The sequence below is a fragment of the Centropristis striata genome, chromosome 10 (assembly GCF_030273125.1).
Source record: "Centropristis striata isolate RG_2023a ecotype Rhode Island chromosome 10, C.striata_1.0, whole genome shotgun sequence".
Lineage (NCBI taxonomy): Eukaryota > Metazoa > Chordata > Actinopteri > Perciformes > Serranidae > Centropristis > Centropristis striata.
Window position 1 is genome coordinate 25,317,889 of NC_081526.1, and position 13,256 is coordinate 25,331,144.

Here is a 13,256-nt window from a genome sequence, read left to right on the forward strand (position 1 = left end):
AAAAAGGAGATGTAACAGTTTTTTTAGATTGCTCTAACAAAGCTATTTTTTCATTTTTCTTAAAAAAAACAAACATATGTAGACGTTCAGGAAGAACTCAGGAAGCTCAAAGTGAAGTCGGATCAATGATAGGTATTATGGTTTTGCCAAAAATGCTTTCTGTTCGAGGCCAGAAATTGCAGTCTGTTGACCTCTGGCTGCTCAGTGTGGCGGAACTGTCTCCACCGTCAGTTAATTTTAGTTGATTGCTCTGCTCTGATTGGTCGACTCCACCTGGCCACCTGGTTGCTTAGCTACCAAAGCCCCCCCCCCCCCCCCCGAAAACCGTTTACTCTTACTCAGCGGTTCCCAAACGTTTTTAGCCACGCACACCCTTCTATGTCCCTGTGAATTGCAGGCTTAATGCACTTCCTGGTTGTCCTCCATGCTCAGGCACGGAGATTGCCACCTGGTTAACACATGGTTTACTGTTTCCTTCTCCCCACACTGACAGTTTCCTGTTGGATGTTTCCCTATAATGAATAAACTGCTTTTGAGCTTATTGTACCCAATTCTCATTCTGCTCAAAGTCATTTGTTCTTTCCTGATGTTTCCTCTGTTTACTGTTCTTCCTATTGAGTTCTGAATGTTATGCAGGTGCCTACTGTTGCCATTTCCCCCCTAATCCCTCCAGACTATGCTTTTTCCCTCTGATTTTGAAAGTTTTACCCTTATTTCTACATCTTCCCTCTTTACTGCCTCCTTCGCCAACTGCTTTTTCATTTCCTGGGATTCTGGAATGGGCTCACATAAATACAACATTTTCCCTTGTTCTGTTAATTTAGATAACATGAATAGGATCTCATACTGTAGATCTTTGTGGAATTTGGTCTTGACTGCTGACAGTGCTGAAACTGAGTTAACTGATGACTGATGTTTGCTTTACTGTTTTCCACCCAATCAACTGCTAAAAGGAGTGCACATAATTCCACAGCATACACGCTAAAATAATCTGAGGTTCTTTTGCTTATTGCTGTCTGAAGGCTGGCAGTGCATCCCAAAGCTCTTAATTTTCGCCTCTTCTATCCTCGCTTGAACCGGAAGTTCTTTCGCGGGCGGCATCTTCACGACCGTCAGTCTATGGTGTTAACTGAATGCAGAAATATGAAAGCGTTCTAAAGGAGAATTGTGATGACTGAATTTCAGAGGAAATGTCGAATATCAATCAATATCAAAGACATTTTGGAATGTGGAGGTGAAGCTGAAGGGTTTTTTTTTCTTTCAAGATTATTTTTTTGGCATTTTTACATGCTTTATTGAAAGTGAGAGACAGATAGAAAGGGGGTGACAGAGGGGAGGACATGCGGTAAAGGGAGCTTAGGCCGGATTCGAACCCGGCTCCACCGCAGCGAGGACTGTAGCCTCTATACATGGGGCGCCTGTGTAAACCACTACGCTACGGACCACCCCAAGCTGAAGGGTTTTTGACAGAGACGGGACGAATCAATAGAATGTGACTAAAAACAAACCAGGGGAAGAAGAAGTAATGACTGTTTAAATCCTGAAGGAGGCAGTAATGCAACACAACTGCCATAATATCCCAAAGAAGAAGAAGAAGAAGGAGTTGTCATTTCGACGAAATTGAGACAGATTGAGACATATTTTGGTGTTACTGTTTGACAGTCAGATTATGCTTTTTATGAAAAATGTGTTTGGGCTCCTCGTACCGTGTGAAATGACGTTGTCAAGATGTTTTTCAGTGTCCTGTGCGTTCTAGTTGTCATCCAAGGTAAGAGTGAGTTGGTTTGGTTTCTCTACTCGCTGTTAACTAGTGTCTAGTTTTGTGTGATTGATGACGTGAGTAATGAAAGAGGAATGTCCGTATTGAACTGAAGCTAACGTTCGCTAATAGCCGTTACTGTTAGCCTCAAAGAAAGCTGTTGATGTTTTTTATCATGTAAAGTGCTGTTTACCTAGTAGCCAACCAGACTCCATTAAACAGTCACACTTTAATGTCGGCAGTTTAACATCAGGTAGAATACAGCTTCATGCTATCGGTTCACTGGTTGATACAGGGCCTTGTGCCAAGGAAAACTATACTCGTTATCAACGCTATTCAATCAATCAATCAACATAACTTTATTCATATTGGCTTTTCATACATAGAAATGTAACACAAAGTACTTTGCAAAAAAATAAGAATAAAAACAGACAATAAAAATTACCTCCCCTCCCATCCCACATACACATCTGTATGTACACATAGACACGTACACACACAAACACACACTCAGACTCACACACAGCACATATTGATTGACAGTGTAGAGACATGGTAAGGCACCGAGGATCCAGATGAAGAAAAATCAACCTGTGGGAGCATCCACACGGAGAGGTGCCAGAGCCCAGAGCCATAGAGGACGCCATCACAGAGACCACCAGGACCCGGGTAGACCGGGGCGGACTCCACACATGGTGCTGAGCCGCCTGGTCCCCCGGCCCAGGGAATCTCCAAGACCACATCCCCACAGGCAGAGTGAACACACACCCCAGTGAGGAGGGCCCCATGAGGGAACACTGGAGCTAAAAACTAAAAGACAACAGGACAGGATAAAAACTAAAATACAAAGGGAAAGAAAATGCAAGCAATATGATGAACAACTAAATATATAGGCAAATAGATAAATAGTAAAGTAATCAGTTAGCTAGACCAAACAGGTGGGTCTTGAGCCTCCTTTTAAAAACATCAACAGTCTCTGTGGTCCTGATGTCCTCTGGCAGGCTGTTCCATAGGCGCGGGCCATAATGGCTGAATGCAGCCTCCCCATAGGTTTTAGTTTGAACTCTTGGAATAATTAAAAGGCCGCTGCCAGAGGACCTCAGGACCTGAGAGGCTTGATATGATAAAAGCATATCAGATAGATAAGATGGCCCAAGACCATTTAGACATTTAAAAACTAATGAAAGAACCGTCAAATCGATATTCTTGCTAAATGCTAACTTTATTGTTACTAACAGACGTGGGACATTGGCAGTCTCTTCTGATTGATAACTAACTAACTGGTTAGGGTACATCTGAACAGTCTAAACCTATAAAACATTAAATTACAAAGACTGGATGACTTGACTTGATTTGAGTCAGTTGTCATGTAATAAGCAGCTTACCGTGATCCTTTCAGATCTTTCATCTTTTCCTTTGTAGTTTGACAAACCCCACACCAATATTTTTACGTTCCTTTTTAGTAAAACAACGTTTTTTGCTACATCGCATTAGAGCAACAAAAAGTTCAAACTCATATTAAAAATTTCCCTTTAACAGCTCATTAAGGAGTTTAATTATATCATGTCATATCTTCATAGCTTTCGTGTTAGAACATGAGTGGACTGGAGATGGTTGAGCCCCAAAATTAAAATAAACACAGTTTCAAACCATCAACCAACACAAGTGATGATTGTGTGGTGTGGTTTCTGTTGTTGTTGTTGTTGTTGTTGTTGTTGTTGTTGTTGTTGTTGTTGTTGTGAATTTTAAGGTATTTGCCTTTTGTTTGTAGTCCTGCATAACGTGTGGAACATCATCTTCTCATTTGTTGCTCTGTTCATGTCAATTGTTATGTGTATCAGTACTGTCTGTGGCGCCGCCAGCACCACCAGAGAACATCCATGTTGATGAGTGGCTGCTGAGATGGACTCCTGCCACTGACGGAGACGTCACCTACACTGTCAAGTACAGCAGGTGAGGGTTGATGCTTCTGGTGCCTGTTGAAGTATGTCAATCTAGAAGAAACCTGAGAGGTTTGAAGTTCCTGTCACGTCTGGACATTCATCAACCAATTATTGTACAACTCTTCTGTTTTTTTGTATTTTGTTTTTAGCCATATATTTGTGGTAAAATGCTCTGTATTTCCATTTGAATGTATGAAAGGTATTTGATGGTGAGAGATTCTGGACTGATATAAATCTCCTGTTCCTTGTCCTCAGCTTTGACAAGGGTCCGTGGACAAATTTACCAGCCTGCACCCAAATATCCATCAATTCCTGTCATGTCATTTCCACCAAGGCTCAGGGCATTCATGGCTGTGTTATGCTGCGTGTGCAAGCAGAAAGACATGGGCTGACCTCAACACCAGTCGAAGCCTGCAGCAGACGTGGTAAGAGACCACAGCACTCTTATCAGGTGTCAAACTTAATGTCATCTGTGGGACATCACCAGTAGGTTCCTGAAGAGCCACTGTGAAGCTTGATGTGTGTTGGCTCTGGCTGCTGCCATCTGGCCACAACCTGACTCCTCCTAACTCCAACTGAGGCTGCTCCAGTCAACCGGATTTCTCAAACACAGCAACTTTGTTACCTTAAGCAGCAAACTCCTTAATTATGCAATAACGTAAACTAAAACCAGACTTTGGTTGTGAGTGGTCTGACTGGTAGAACAGATAATGTCTGCTGTCTGTATCAGTGGTTTGAGTCTTTACAAGCCCCAAACAAGCGTTCATAACTTTGTTAAAATCATTATGCTGGAATCATTAGGACATTTAAATTGAGATTTATTTTAGGTCTGAAATGCTGAGGTCTATTGGTGTCATGTGAGATGTCACACCTACAGTATTGAAAGAGGACATGGATCCTGATATTGTCATCGTCAGTATATTTGCTCTGCTCTTGCAGGTGACTCCTGCACCCCTGACTTCAGTCTGACTGCACGGCCTGGCACCCTGACTGTAAATCTGAGTAGGAACCACAGTTTGGCTCTGGATCATGCTGACCATGTAGGACACAGAGTTTACTATGGCATGGAAGGAGAGCCCCTGCAGGTGAGGAACCTCGCAGTTTAGCAAGAATACACATGCTGTTGCTTCCTGTTTTATTTGTACTGTTCACACTAAGTTGGTTGGTTTTAAAAATAAAAAAAGAATAAACGTGTTGTCTCCAGAAAACAACAAAACTGTTGATCAGTCAACATGGAACAGACAGGTTCATCTGCTGAAAATTCAAATGACACAACAAAATGTTCCGACAGCAACAAACGTGGCAACAGTGGATGAGGCAGTAATAATGTGCCTTTAGCAGGGGCCTCGATAGTGTTGGGGGTGGGACTCTGTTCATTCCTTTTAAAGTGGCTCAGTGGCACATGAAGCCAACAAAGTTTTGGCTTCTGTGCATGAAGAAATTCCCACATCAATGGAGCCCATAGTGCAACACACTAGAGACTTCTGCAGGCCAAGCCAACCACTTCTGGTGTGTCACTCCTTGATTGGGAATGAAATGATTAATCAAACAACTCTATTAGACTTTCTGAATATTAGCAGCATTAAAAACTGAATTCTGATATTGTTACTAGTCATTTCATGGGAGCTGTTAAATGTATGATACACATGTGTCTTTACCAGTGTAAGTTTCTAGGAATAAGGCATTGTGAATGTCCAGGTCTAGTTTCTAACTGCTAAGTGAAGGTTCGGCATACTGCTGACTTGGAGCTGAAGTCTCTAGTGGAGAGTGTCCACGGGCTGAGCTTGTAGGCTAACTCTAGTTTGTGGTTGGATAAACAGAGAGAGAGGGAGAGCTGTAAGGGGGATGACATGAACAAATGCGCTATTTCCGTCCAGTTTTCTACATTATTTTTCAACCTTCGACTGGTGCTCTTTAATTGAGCAATGTTGTTGCATTGTTTTCTTCTGTAATGGTATAATCACGTTTTCTTTTGCTGAAAATTTGGTTCAAATTTGGGATAGATTCTGGTGAAAACCTGACTAATAAAACAACATTTAGGGATGATTGTGATAACAGTATTTGTTAAGTGAATAGGAAATATATCTTTCTAACTGTAATGTGTTTGAATGTTTTCCAAACACGTTCTACTCTTCAGGACTATGAAGATACTGCAGCCTCTGTGACCATCAGTGAGCTGCAGGAGGGACAGCGTTACTGTACTAAGGTGCAGTACACTTATCATGACAAGCCTGTCGGAGTGCCCTCCTGTACCCAGTGTGAGCTCATCCCTGAGTCAAGTAAGCATACGCAGCAACCACAAATATGACTTCTTTAGCCAGGAAAGAATATGTTTTTGAGACATTGAAGATCCAAATATGGTTTGTTTCCTGTTTTCCACTCTGATTCTACGTCCTCCTGACAGCCAAGGGCTTCAGTAGACGCAGTAAGAAAACAAAACAGATTAATGGTTACAACACCCATCACAGTAAACTTCCATTACCTTGTAATGCAGTTTCAAGTGTGCAGCCATGGTTCTGCATTTAACACTCAACATGTGTTGACATCAACTGTTGCTATACAGGATAATAAGGATGATTTGACTTGATGTGGGGATTTCTTGCAATATAGTAGTTTGTGTCAGTCAACTCTTAAATCTTGACGGTCAGAGCTTCTTTAAACACAACAGAGAGTTTAAACAATCCCTAGAGATGCTGTTGGGGAGTTTTAAGATAAAAGTAAAGCTGATTACATGTTCGTTGTGATGAAAAACAGATTAATTTGAGTTTGGATTTTATGTTCATAGTCAGAAAGAAATTGTGGAATAATCACTAAAAATGTTGCTTAAGTATTGCATGCTTAATATGTGGGAAAGTTAGGAGGTGCTCTTCGAATGGTTTCTTAATCACTACTGCAGAATAACCCTCTTATTGTCTGTTGATCTGTGTGTCTGCTATGGTTCATACACACAGTTTCTCTGCATTACAGCTAAATGCATATTTGCAGTATATTGGTGATGCAATGATTATTTGATTATCCTTTAATATTCTCCCACATGAAAAACACACAGTATGGTCCTTTTAGAGTCCAAATTTATGGAAGTGTGTAATCTTATTGTGTAATCCATTTTAAAAATAAGCAACATTTTAAAGTTTTAAATCTCATAAATCCGCTGAAGTCAGAACATAAGAGTTGTAACGGATTCCCATCTGCCTCTCTCTCTGTGTGTGTCTGTGTGTGTGTGTGTGTGTGTGTGTGTGTGTGTGTGTGTGTGTGTGTGTGTGTGTGTCTGTGTGTCTGTGTGTCTGTGTGTCTGTGTGTGTGTGTGTCTGTTTGTGTCTGTTTGTGTCTGTTTGTGTCTGTGTGTCTGTTTGTGTCTGTGTCTGTCTGTCTGTCTGTCTGTCTGTCTGTCTGTCTGTCTGTCTTACATTTACCAGGAAAGAACCCAAAGGCCACAGAAATCCTAGCAGCTGTGGTGCCTGTTGTTGTCCTGCTCATTCTCATACCTGTGATTGCATACGTCCTCATATTCCAACAGCGGAGAATCAAACAGTGGCTGCAACCTCCATACCAGATCCCACCTGACGTGAGCACCAAGCCTGACCAATACATTTATATATTTATACATTTACACAAGCACTAGATCACACTGAACAACCCAATACCAAAATAAACTAGGAAATATAACAAAAACCATGCCATGATATTCTAATCTTTTGTGACCTCATTACATTAAATAGAGTGCAAAGACGAGACATGATGCTCAAACTTGAAAACTTTGGTTTAGTGTAAATGTAAACACTTTCATAATTTGACATATTCTGTTTTTATTTTTGTTCTACATAGTCTTCCAACTTTTTTGGAATTGGGGTTGTAGAAACACTATCAGAGAGTAATAAATAGGTGTTTCAATAGCAGTTTATTGTGAATATTGATGAAGGTGAGGATTAAAGTATTTATTTGATTTACAGTACTGGAATCATGCAGCATGATTATTTGGTTATGCAGGAAAATGTTTCTTCACTGAACCGGCTGGTTTTTATTTGTTGGTCTAAAATGTGATTTATCTTTTCACCCAGCTGATTAATGTTTGTTATTGATAATGTCATTGTGAGTCTGCTTTTTGAAAACTTTCTACTATGTTGTGAAAATGTAATTGTTCAAAAGGTGTTAGCATATTTCTTCAACCAAACACAGAGCACAAAGGAATAATAAAGCACGTTCTCACCAGTCATCCTGACTTTTCTATAAAGATCCTGTGGCTTTGCACCAGAAGTGATCCAGCTAACCACTGCTGCTATGTAAGGAGCAGTTAATGTTTGCTGCATAGTCTCCATGTCTTCATGCTGTATGTTGTACTGTGAAACAGATATTTGTTAATAATGTAGCAGCAGATGACGGTAACAACAATGCAACATATTCCCACTTGTGGTGTCGACAGGAAGTTAAAAGACAAAATAAGGAAGTGCCTGCACTTCCTTGTTGCTGCTTTATCACTGCTGACACAGAAAGGCACATTAACAACAATTCACATGTAGTTATTGACAGTGTGCATAATACAGTATCTTCTAGGTATGTATTATATTTGAATACAGTTAATAGCTTTTTTCTTTTCTCCTCTAGTTCTTCCTTGAGCCATTACCTGAGCATCACCTTTGCATCCCGACCAGCGGCCCCCCCGAGGAGCACTGGGACGTCATTTCTTCCTTTTCTCAACAAGAGTTTAGAGACTAACTCCACCTGCGTCTGCACTCCACCTCCTCTTTGTGGCCTTCTTCTTATGCTGTGTTGGTCTCAGACCTGAGAGTTGAACTGTTTCAAACTGCTGACCCGACTCTCCCACATTAACAAAGGTCTGCTTCTCCCTGAAGCCAGACTTCCTGCTGAGGAGGATTTAGTCTCAGGAGAAGTGTTGGCTTCATTTAAGTTGAAAGTGAATTAAGTCTGATTTGATCTAGATTGAGCTTTGACTCTGGAAGAGAAAATTAAGTAATACAAAGACTGAACCACTCTCCAGACCACTCGGAATGGTGAGCTCCAGACTGTTATTATACCCAGTCTCATTTTATTATGGCTGCAGGAATTCTGGGAAAATTACAGTTACAGCAAATGTAAAAAATATTCACTGTGGTCCAACGTTTCACAGAAAAGTGTGTGTGCCAAATGGAGCAAAATTACTAAATAAAGAATATGCTTTGTAGCTTTCTCTGCTTTCTTTACAAGCCTCCGTCTGTAAAATACAACTCATTTCTAGTGTGTGTGTGAGTCTGTGTGTCTGTCTGTCGGCTAAAGTGACAGAAAAAGGTGCACTTCTGCTTGTCAGCCTATAGAGGTCGACATAAATCAACTCATTAGAAACAGTTGAACCCAGTAGACACACACTGGATCCACTCAGCATCACAAATACCTGTTCAACAACTCTTTTATACAAACATCTAATCAGCATGGCAGCAAATCAATCAGCATTTAATCATGTGGACGTGGTGAAGACGACCAGAGTCCTGTACTACCAAGCTGGATGTGAAGGTCAGTGAGGTAACTTGGCTTGAAACTCATGAACACACGTCCCCAACTCCTCCTGACTCAGAGCCAGCACCGAACATGGACCCTGCTCACACTGCAGCCTCATCGGTGGAACCTGAAGCTGCTTCATCCAGTCTGACCACGTCCTCGGTGCACCACCAGCTCCTGAGAGAGGCAGTGATCAGGCGCTCTGGTAGCCTTGCTGACCTGGGTCTGACTACTCACTACAGCTCACGCCTGCTCCATCACCTCATCCCCTCTTCTCCCCAACCACAGAAATAGTTGGGGACTCAGTTGGTAGAGCGGGTTGCCCCCCAACCGAAGGGTTGGTGGTTCGATCCCTGACCGTCGCAGCCTACATGTCGAAGTATCCTTGAGCAAGATACTGAACCCCAAATTGCTTCTGATGCTGCGTTCATTGGGGTGTGAATGAATTCCTAATGGTGGCAGGTGGCACCGTTTAGAGTAGCCTCTGCCACCAGTATGAATATGTATGTGAAAGGGTGAATGAGCGCAGTCTGTAGGGTAAAGCACTTTGAGTGGTCGCAAAGCGACTAGAAAAGTGCTTTTTAAGTGCAGGTCCATTTACCATAACTAGAAACATCAGCTTTTTTAATGCATCCACGCACTGCTTTTTCCAGGATCAACAGTCCTGGTTATTCTGGAGAAACTCCCGGGCTGCTGCGCTCACTCCCTTCCTCACTCCATTGTGTGATTGTGCATGTTTGGTCAAATGACACTGCTCTTTAAACAGCTGGAATTCACAATTGGTACTAGCAAAAATGCATACAACCAGAATTCAAAACATCTTAATAGCAGACTTGGAGTTCAGCATGTGCAAAAGAATCTTCATGCAGTAAAGTCACACATATTTACACAGGTTTGGTATTCCAGGTGATTTATTTTAATTTCATGATTGTCCATTAACATGGGTGCTGTAGATGCAATAGTGGGTGGATGTGAGGCCAGAACAGTCACTACGACACCACTCAACAATACATGTATATACAATTTCAAATTACAACAGACAGTGATGATGGGCTGCATATTGGAAATTACAATGTAAGATGAAGTCAAACTGGATCAAACATCAGTAAATTAAATAACAATTTTGACTTTTTTTCAAGCCCTAAAAGTTGTTGCATTTAAATAGATTGTGTACTTTTCACGGTCTTGAATTCATATTTGCCTTGTTGACATTTTTCACTTTATTTAATCAGTTTGAGGCAGAAAAACACAAAGTGTCACCCACACACCGCAGCACTGCGTATTTAGGAAAAGGCAATTGGTTGTTATAAAGCAGATGGAGATGAAGCTGTTAAATGAACTGTACAAGTACACAGCCATGCCTCTTGTGATGTACCTATTCACAAAATGTTTTCTCTTGACAGAAGAATGTGTGAGGATAAAAACATCCAGGAAAACTCTGGCTTTATGTAGAACTCTTTACATACATCTAGAACAGGGATGGGCAACTTAAATGCTGGAGGGGGCCACAATTTTTCATGGACACTACCACAGGGCCACATATAGGACCGTGCACTTAACCAGATATGATGAAACTGCAATTTTAAATATGTTTACAGTGCAGTAACTTAACATATTGCATGCTCAAATGCATGTATAACATAATAGGAATACAAAAGGCTTGAAGCAAATAGAAAAATAACCACTTACTTATTTCTTTTTTTTTTTTAGAGCAAGAACAGCAGACCAGCATAAATTGCAAGAAGTAATTTTGTGCATTTTTACACTGCACTTTTAAGATTTCATGCTCAAATGCATGTAGTTGTACTGAGGGCCACTTCAAGTGAGGGTGCGGGCCGTATGTGGCCCCCGGGGCTCCAGTTGCCCATCCCTGATCTAGAAGCTCCATTGACAAATGTAAGTAAATAATGTTTGATACATATGAAATGTCATAAAAGCAAATTAATCTAATAAGGCAGCAAGATTCTATAAGAATCATCAATGTTTGAATAGAAATGTATTCAAACGTTTGTGTTAAAATGAGTACTGGCCAACAGAGACACACAAATAACATGCACCAAACCTTTGCTTTCATATTAGTTCTATCTGAAATCAACATCAAATTCAATTTCTTTGCTAATTAGATGAAAATGATGAGCTGTTTCATTTCATGTGGATTAATTTCAGCAAGTAGCAGTTTTGGATGGTGTTGGATATCAACAGCAATCCCCGTTTAAGGCCAAACTACCCTGTTTAAAGTGAATTTCTCCCCTGACAGATTCAACACAACATTTCAATATTTAACCTAACTGGCACTGACCAGCACTGCCATTGTTGTTATTGAATTGTTTTTTACTATTTTGTCCAGCCCACTTGCATCAGTAAGGATCGGAAAAATAAAAAAAAGCTGGTCAGTAACACAATACAGCTGAACAGCTGAACAGCTGCTGATCCTACAACTCTCTAGAACAGAGGAACAGAAACTGAACATTAAAACCTTCAGAAGCAAGAATCACTGCAGAGCAGCAGCTGCCTGGATGTGCTCCTGTTCCCTACTGATAGCATCATGTTTTGTGAAAGAATCTGCAATCACTGCAATTTTCTGTAGGTGAAAGACAGACAAGAGGTTGAGTCCATTCAAAGCCTCCAATTCTTCTGCATCCACATCCACTGTTAGTGTGAACTGTGACCTCATGAGCTTATGTGTATTAATGCTACCTAATCAGCACCTTTAAGCTCCTTATACTATGCACAAAATACATTTTAAAATAAAACATTTTTGATGCTGACCAGTGGTGGAATGTAGGTAAGTACATTTACTCAAGTACTGTACGCAAGTAAAATTTTGAGGTACTTGTACTTTACTTGAGTATTTCCATTTTATGTAACTTCAACTTCACTACATTTTGAGGCAAATATTGCACCTCTTACTCCACTACATTTAGCTGGCAGCTTTAGTTACTTTTCAGTCGGAGATTTAACATGAAAAACATGAATTTAAAGTCAGTATAACAGTATATAAAGCAGTATAAATGAGCAATATCTTCTAAAACGCTGCTCACATAAATGCTTCAATACAAATAAACCAATAATATATTTAGATTACAAATAAAAAATCTGAGTGGGGCCTTTCTGCATAATGAGTACTTTTACTTTTAAAACTTTAAGTACATGTTGATGTACTTTTTCTTAAGAAAGGTTTTGCATGCAGGACTTGTACTTGTAGTGGAATAATTCTGCAGTATGGTATTAGTACTTTTACTTAAGTAAGAGATTGAATACTTTTTCCACCACTGACAGTTACACAGATTGGCTCCAATCCTCTCAAGCACATTTTATCAGACTGGAGCGAGCAGTAAACCTCTCACAGCATGAAGGCTAGGACAGTGACTGTTGGAGACGGCGTGAGGGTGAAGACCACGTCTTTCCTGAATAGAGTAGGAGTTGGACACGGAGTGACATCACAGCAGATCAGTTTTGTTCCTTGTATCTGTAAATAGTCTTTTTTTAAAGAGACATGACCTCTTCCTCTCCTAGTGTCATTGTGACAGCTGGAGAAAATGAAAGCTGCAAATTTTCAACAAATATCCTTCTTCCTGATTTCATGCTCTTCTGAACAAACATCTCTTGGTGAGCATGCCTTCACACACACAAGTCTACAATGCCTTCGTCTGCAACCACAGGTTGAGTCTTGAGCACTGACGCCATGCAGGACATACTGATGTCCTGCATCTTCACCTGCTCCAGTTTAAAGGGGCCCTGCCCAGAGTCTTGGGCCCCCGCAGACGACTGACTGCTGTTGGGCTGCTGCAGGTTGGCGCTGCCCCCCGTGGAGTACACTCCTGAGTCTCCGCTGCTCCCGCTGTCCTGACGACTGTGTCTGCCACTGGAGACATCAAGGAAAAGGTAAATTTATTCATTCACTTGCAAACAAGAAAGTCTTTCAATGGCAATTAACCCATTTAATCCCACTGGTCACAATAGTGACCGTAAAAATATTTCTTAGTTATAAGGCTCTATTCCTGCAGAATATGTCAAACAAAGCTGCCCTGGGCCAATGATGTTCTCCTCCTCCCACTCTAAAG

At 40.9% G+C, this 13,256-nt stretch overlaps 2 protein-coding genes across 2 annotated transcripts in view; one reads left to right on the forward strand and one right to left on the reverse strand.

Annotated features, from left to right (window-relative positions):
* Positions 1–1,607: 1,607 nt before the first annotated feature.
* LOC131978819 (interferon alpha/beta receptor 1-like) lies at positions 1,608–8,881 on the forward strand. Its single transcript, XM_059342594.1, has 7 exons — positions 1,608–1,768; positions 3,601–3,712; positions 3,958–4,127; positions 4,642–4,787; positions 5,840–5,981; positions 7,119–7,267; positions 8,305–8,881. Exons 1-7 carry the CDS (start codon positions 1,729–1,731, stop codon positions 8,413–8,415), a joined length of 870 nt encoding a protein of 289 aa, XP_059198577.1. The 5' UTR covers positions 1,608–1,728; the 3' UTR covers positions 8,416–8,881.
* Positions 8,882–10,828: 1,947 nt separating this feature from the next.
* il10rb (interleukin 10 receptor, beta) overlaps positions 10,829–13,256 on the reverse strand; it is a 29,410-nt gene continuing 26,982 nt past the window's right edge. Inside the window, exon 8 of the mRNA XM_059342593.1 lies at positions 10,829–13,057. Coding sequence (XP_059198576.1) covers positions 12,814–13,057 — 244 coding nt within the window. The 3' untranslated portion in view covers positions 10,829–12,813. The remainder of the gene's footprint in view (positions 13,058–13,256) is intronic.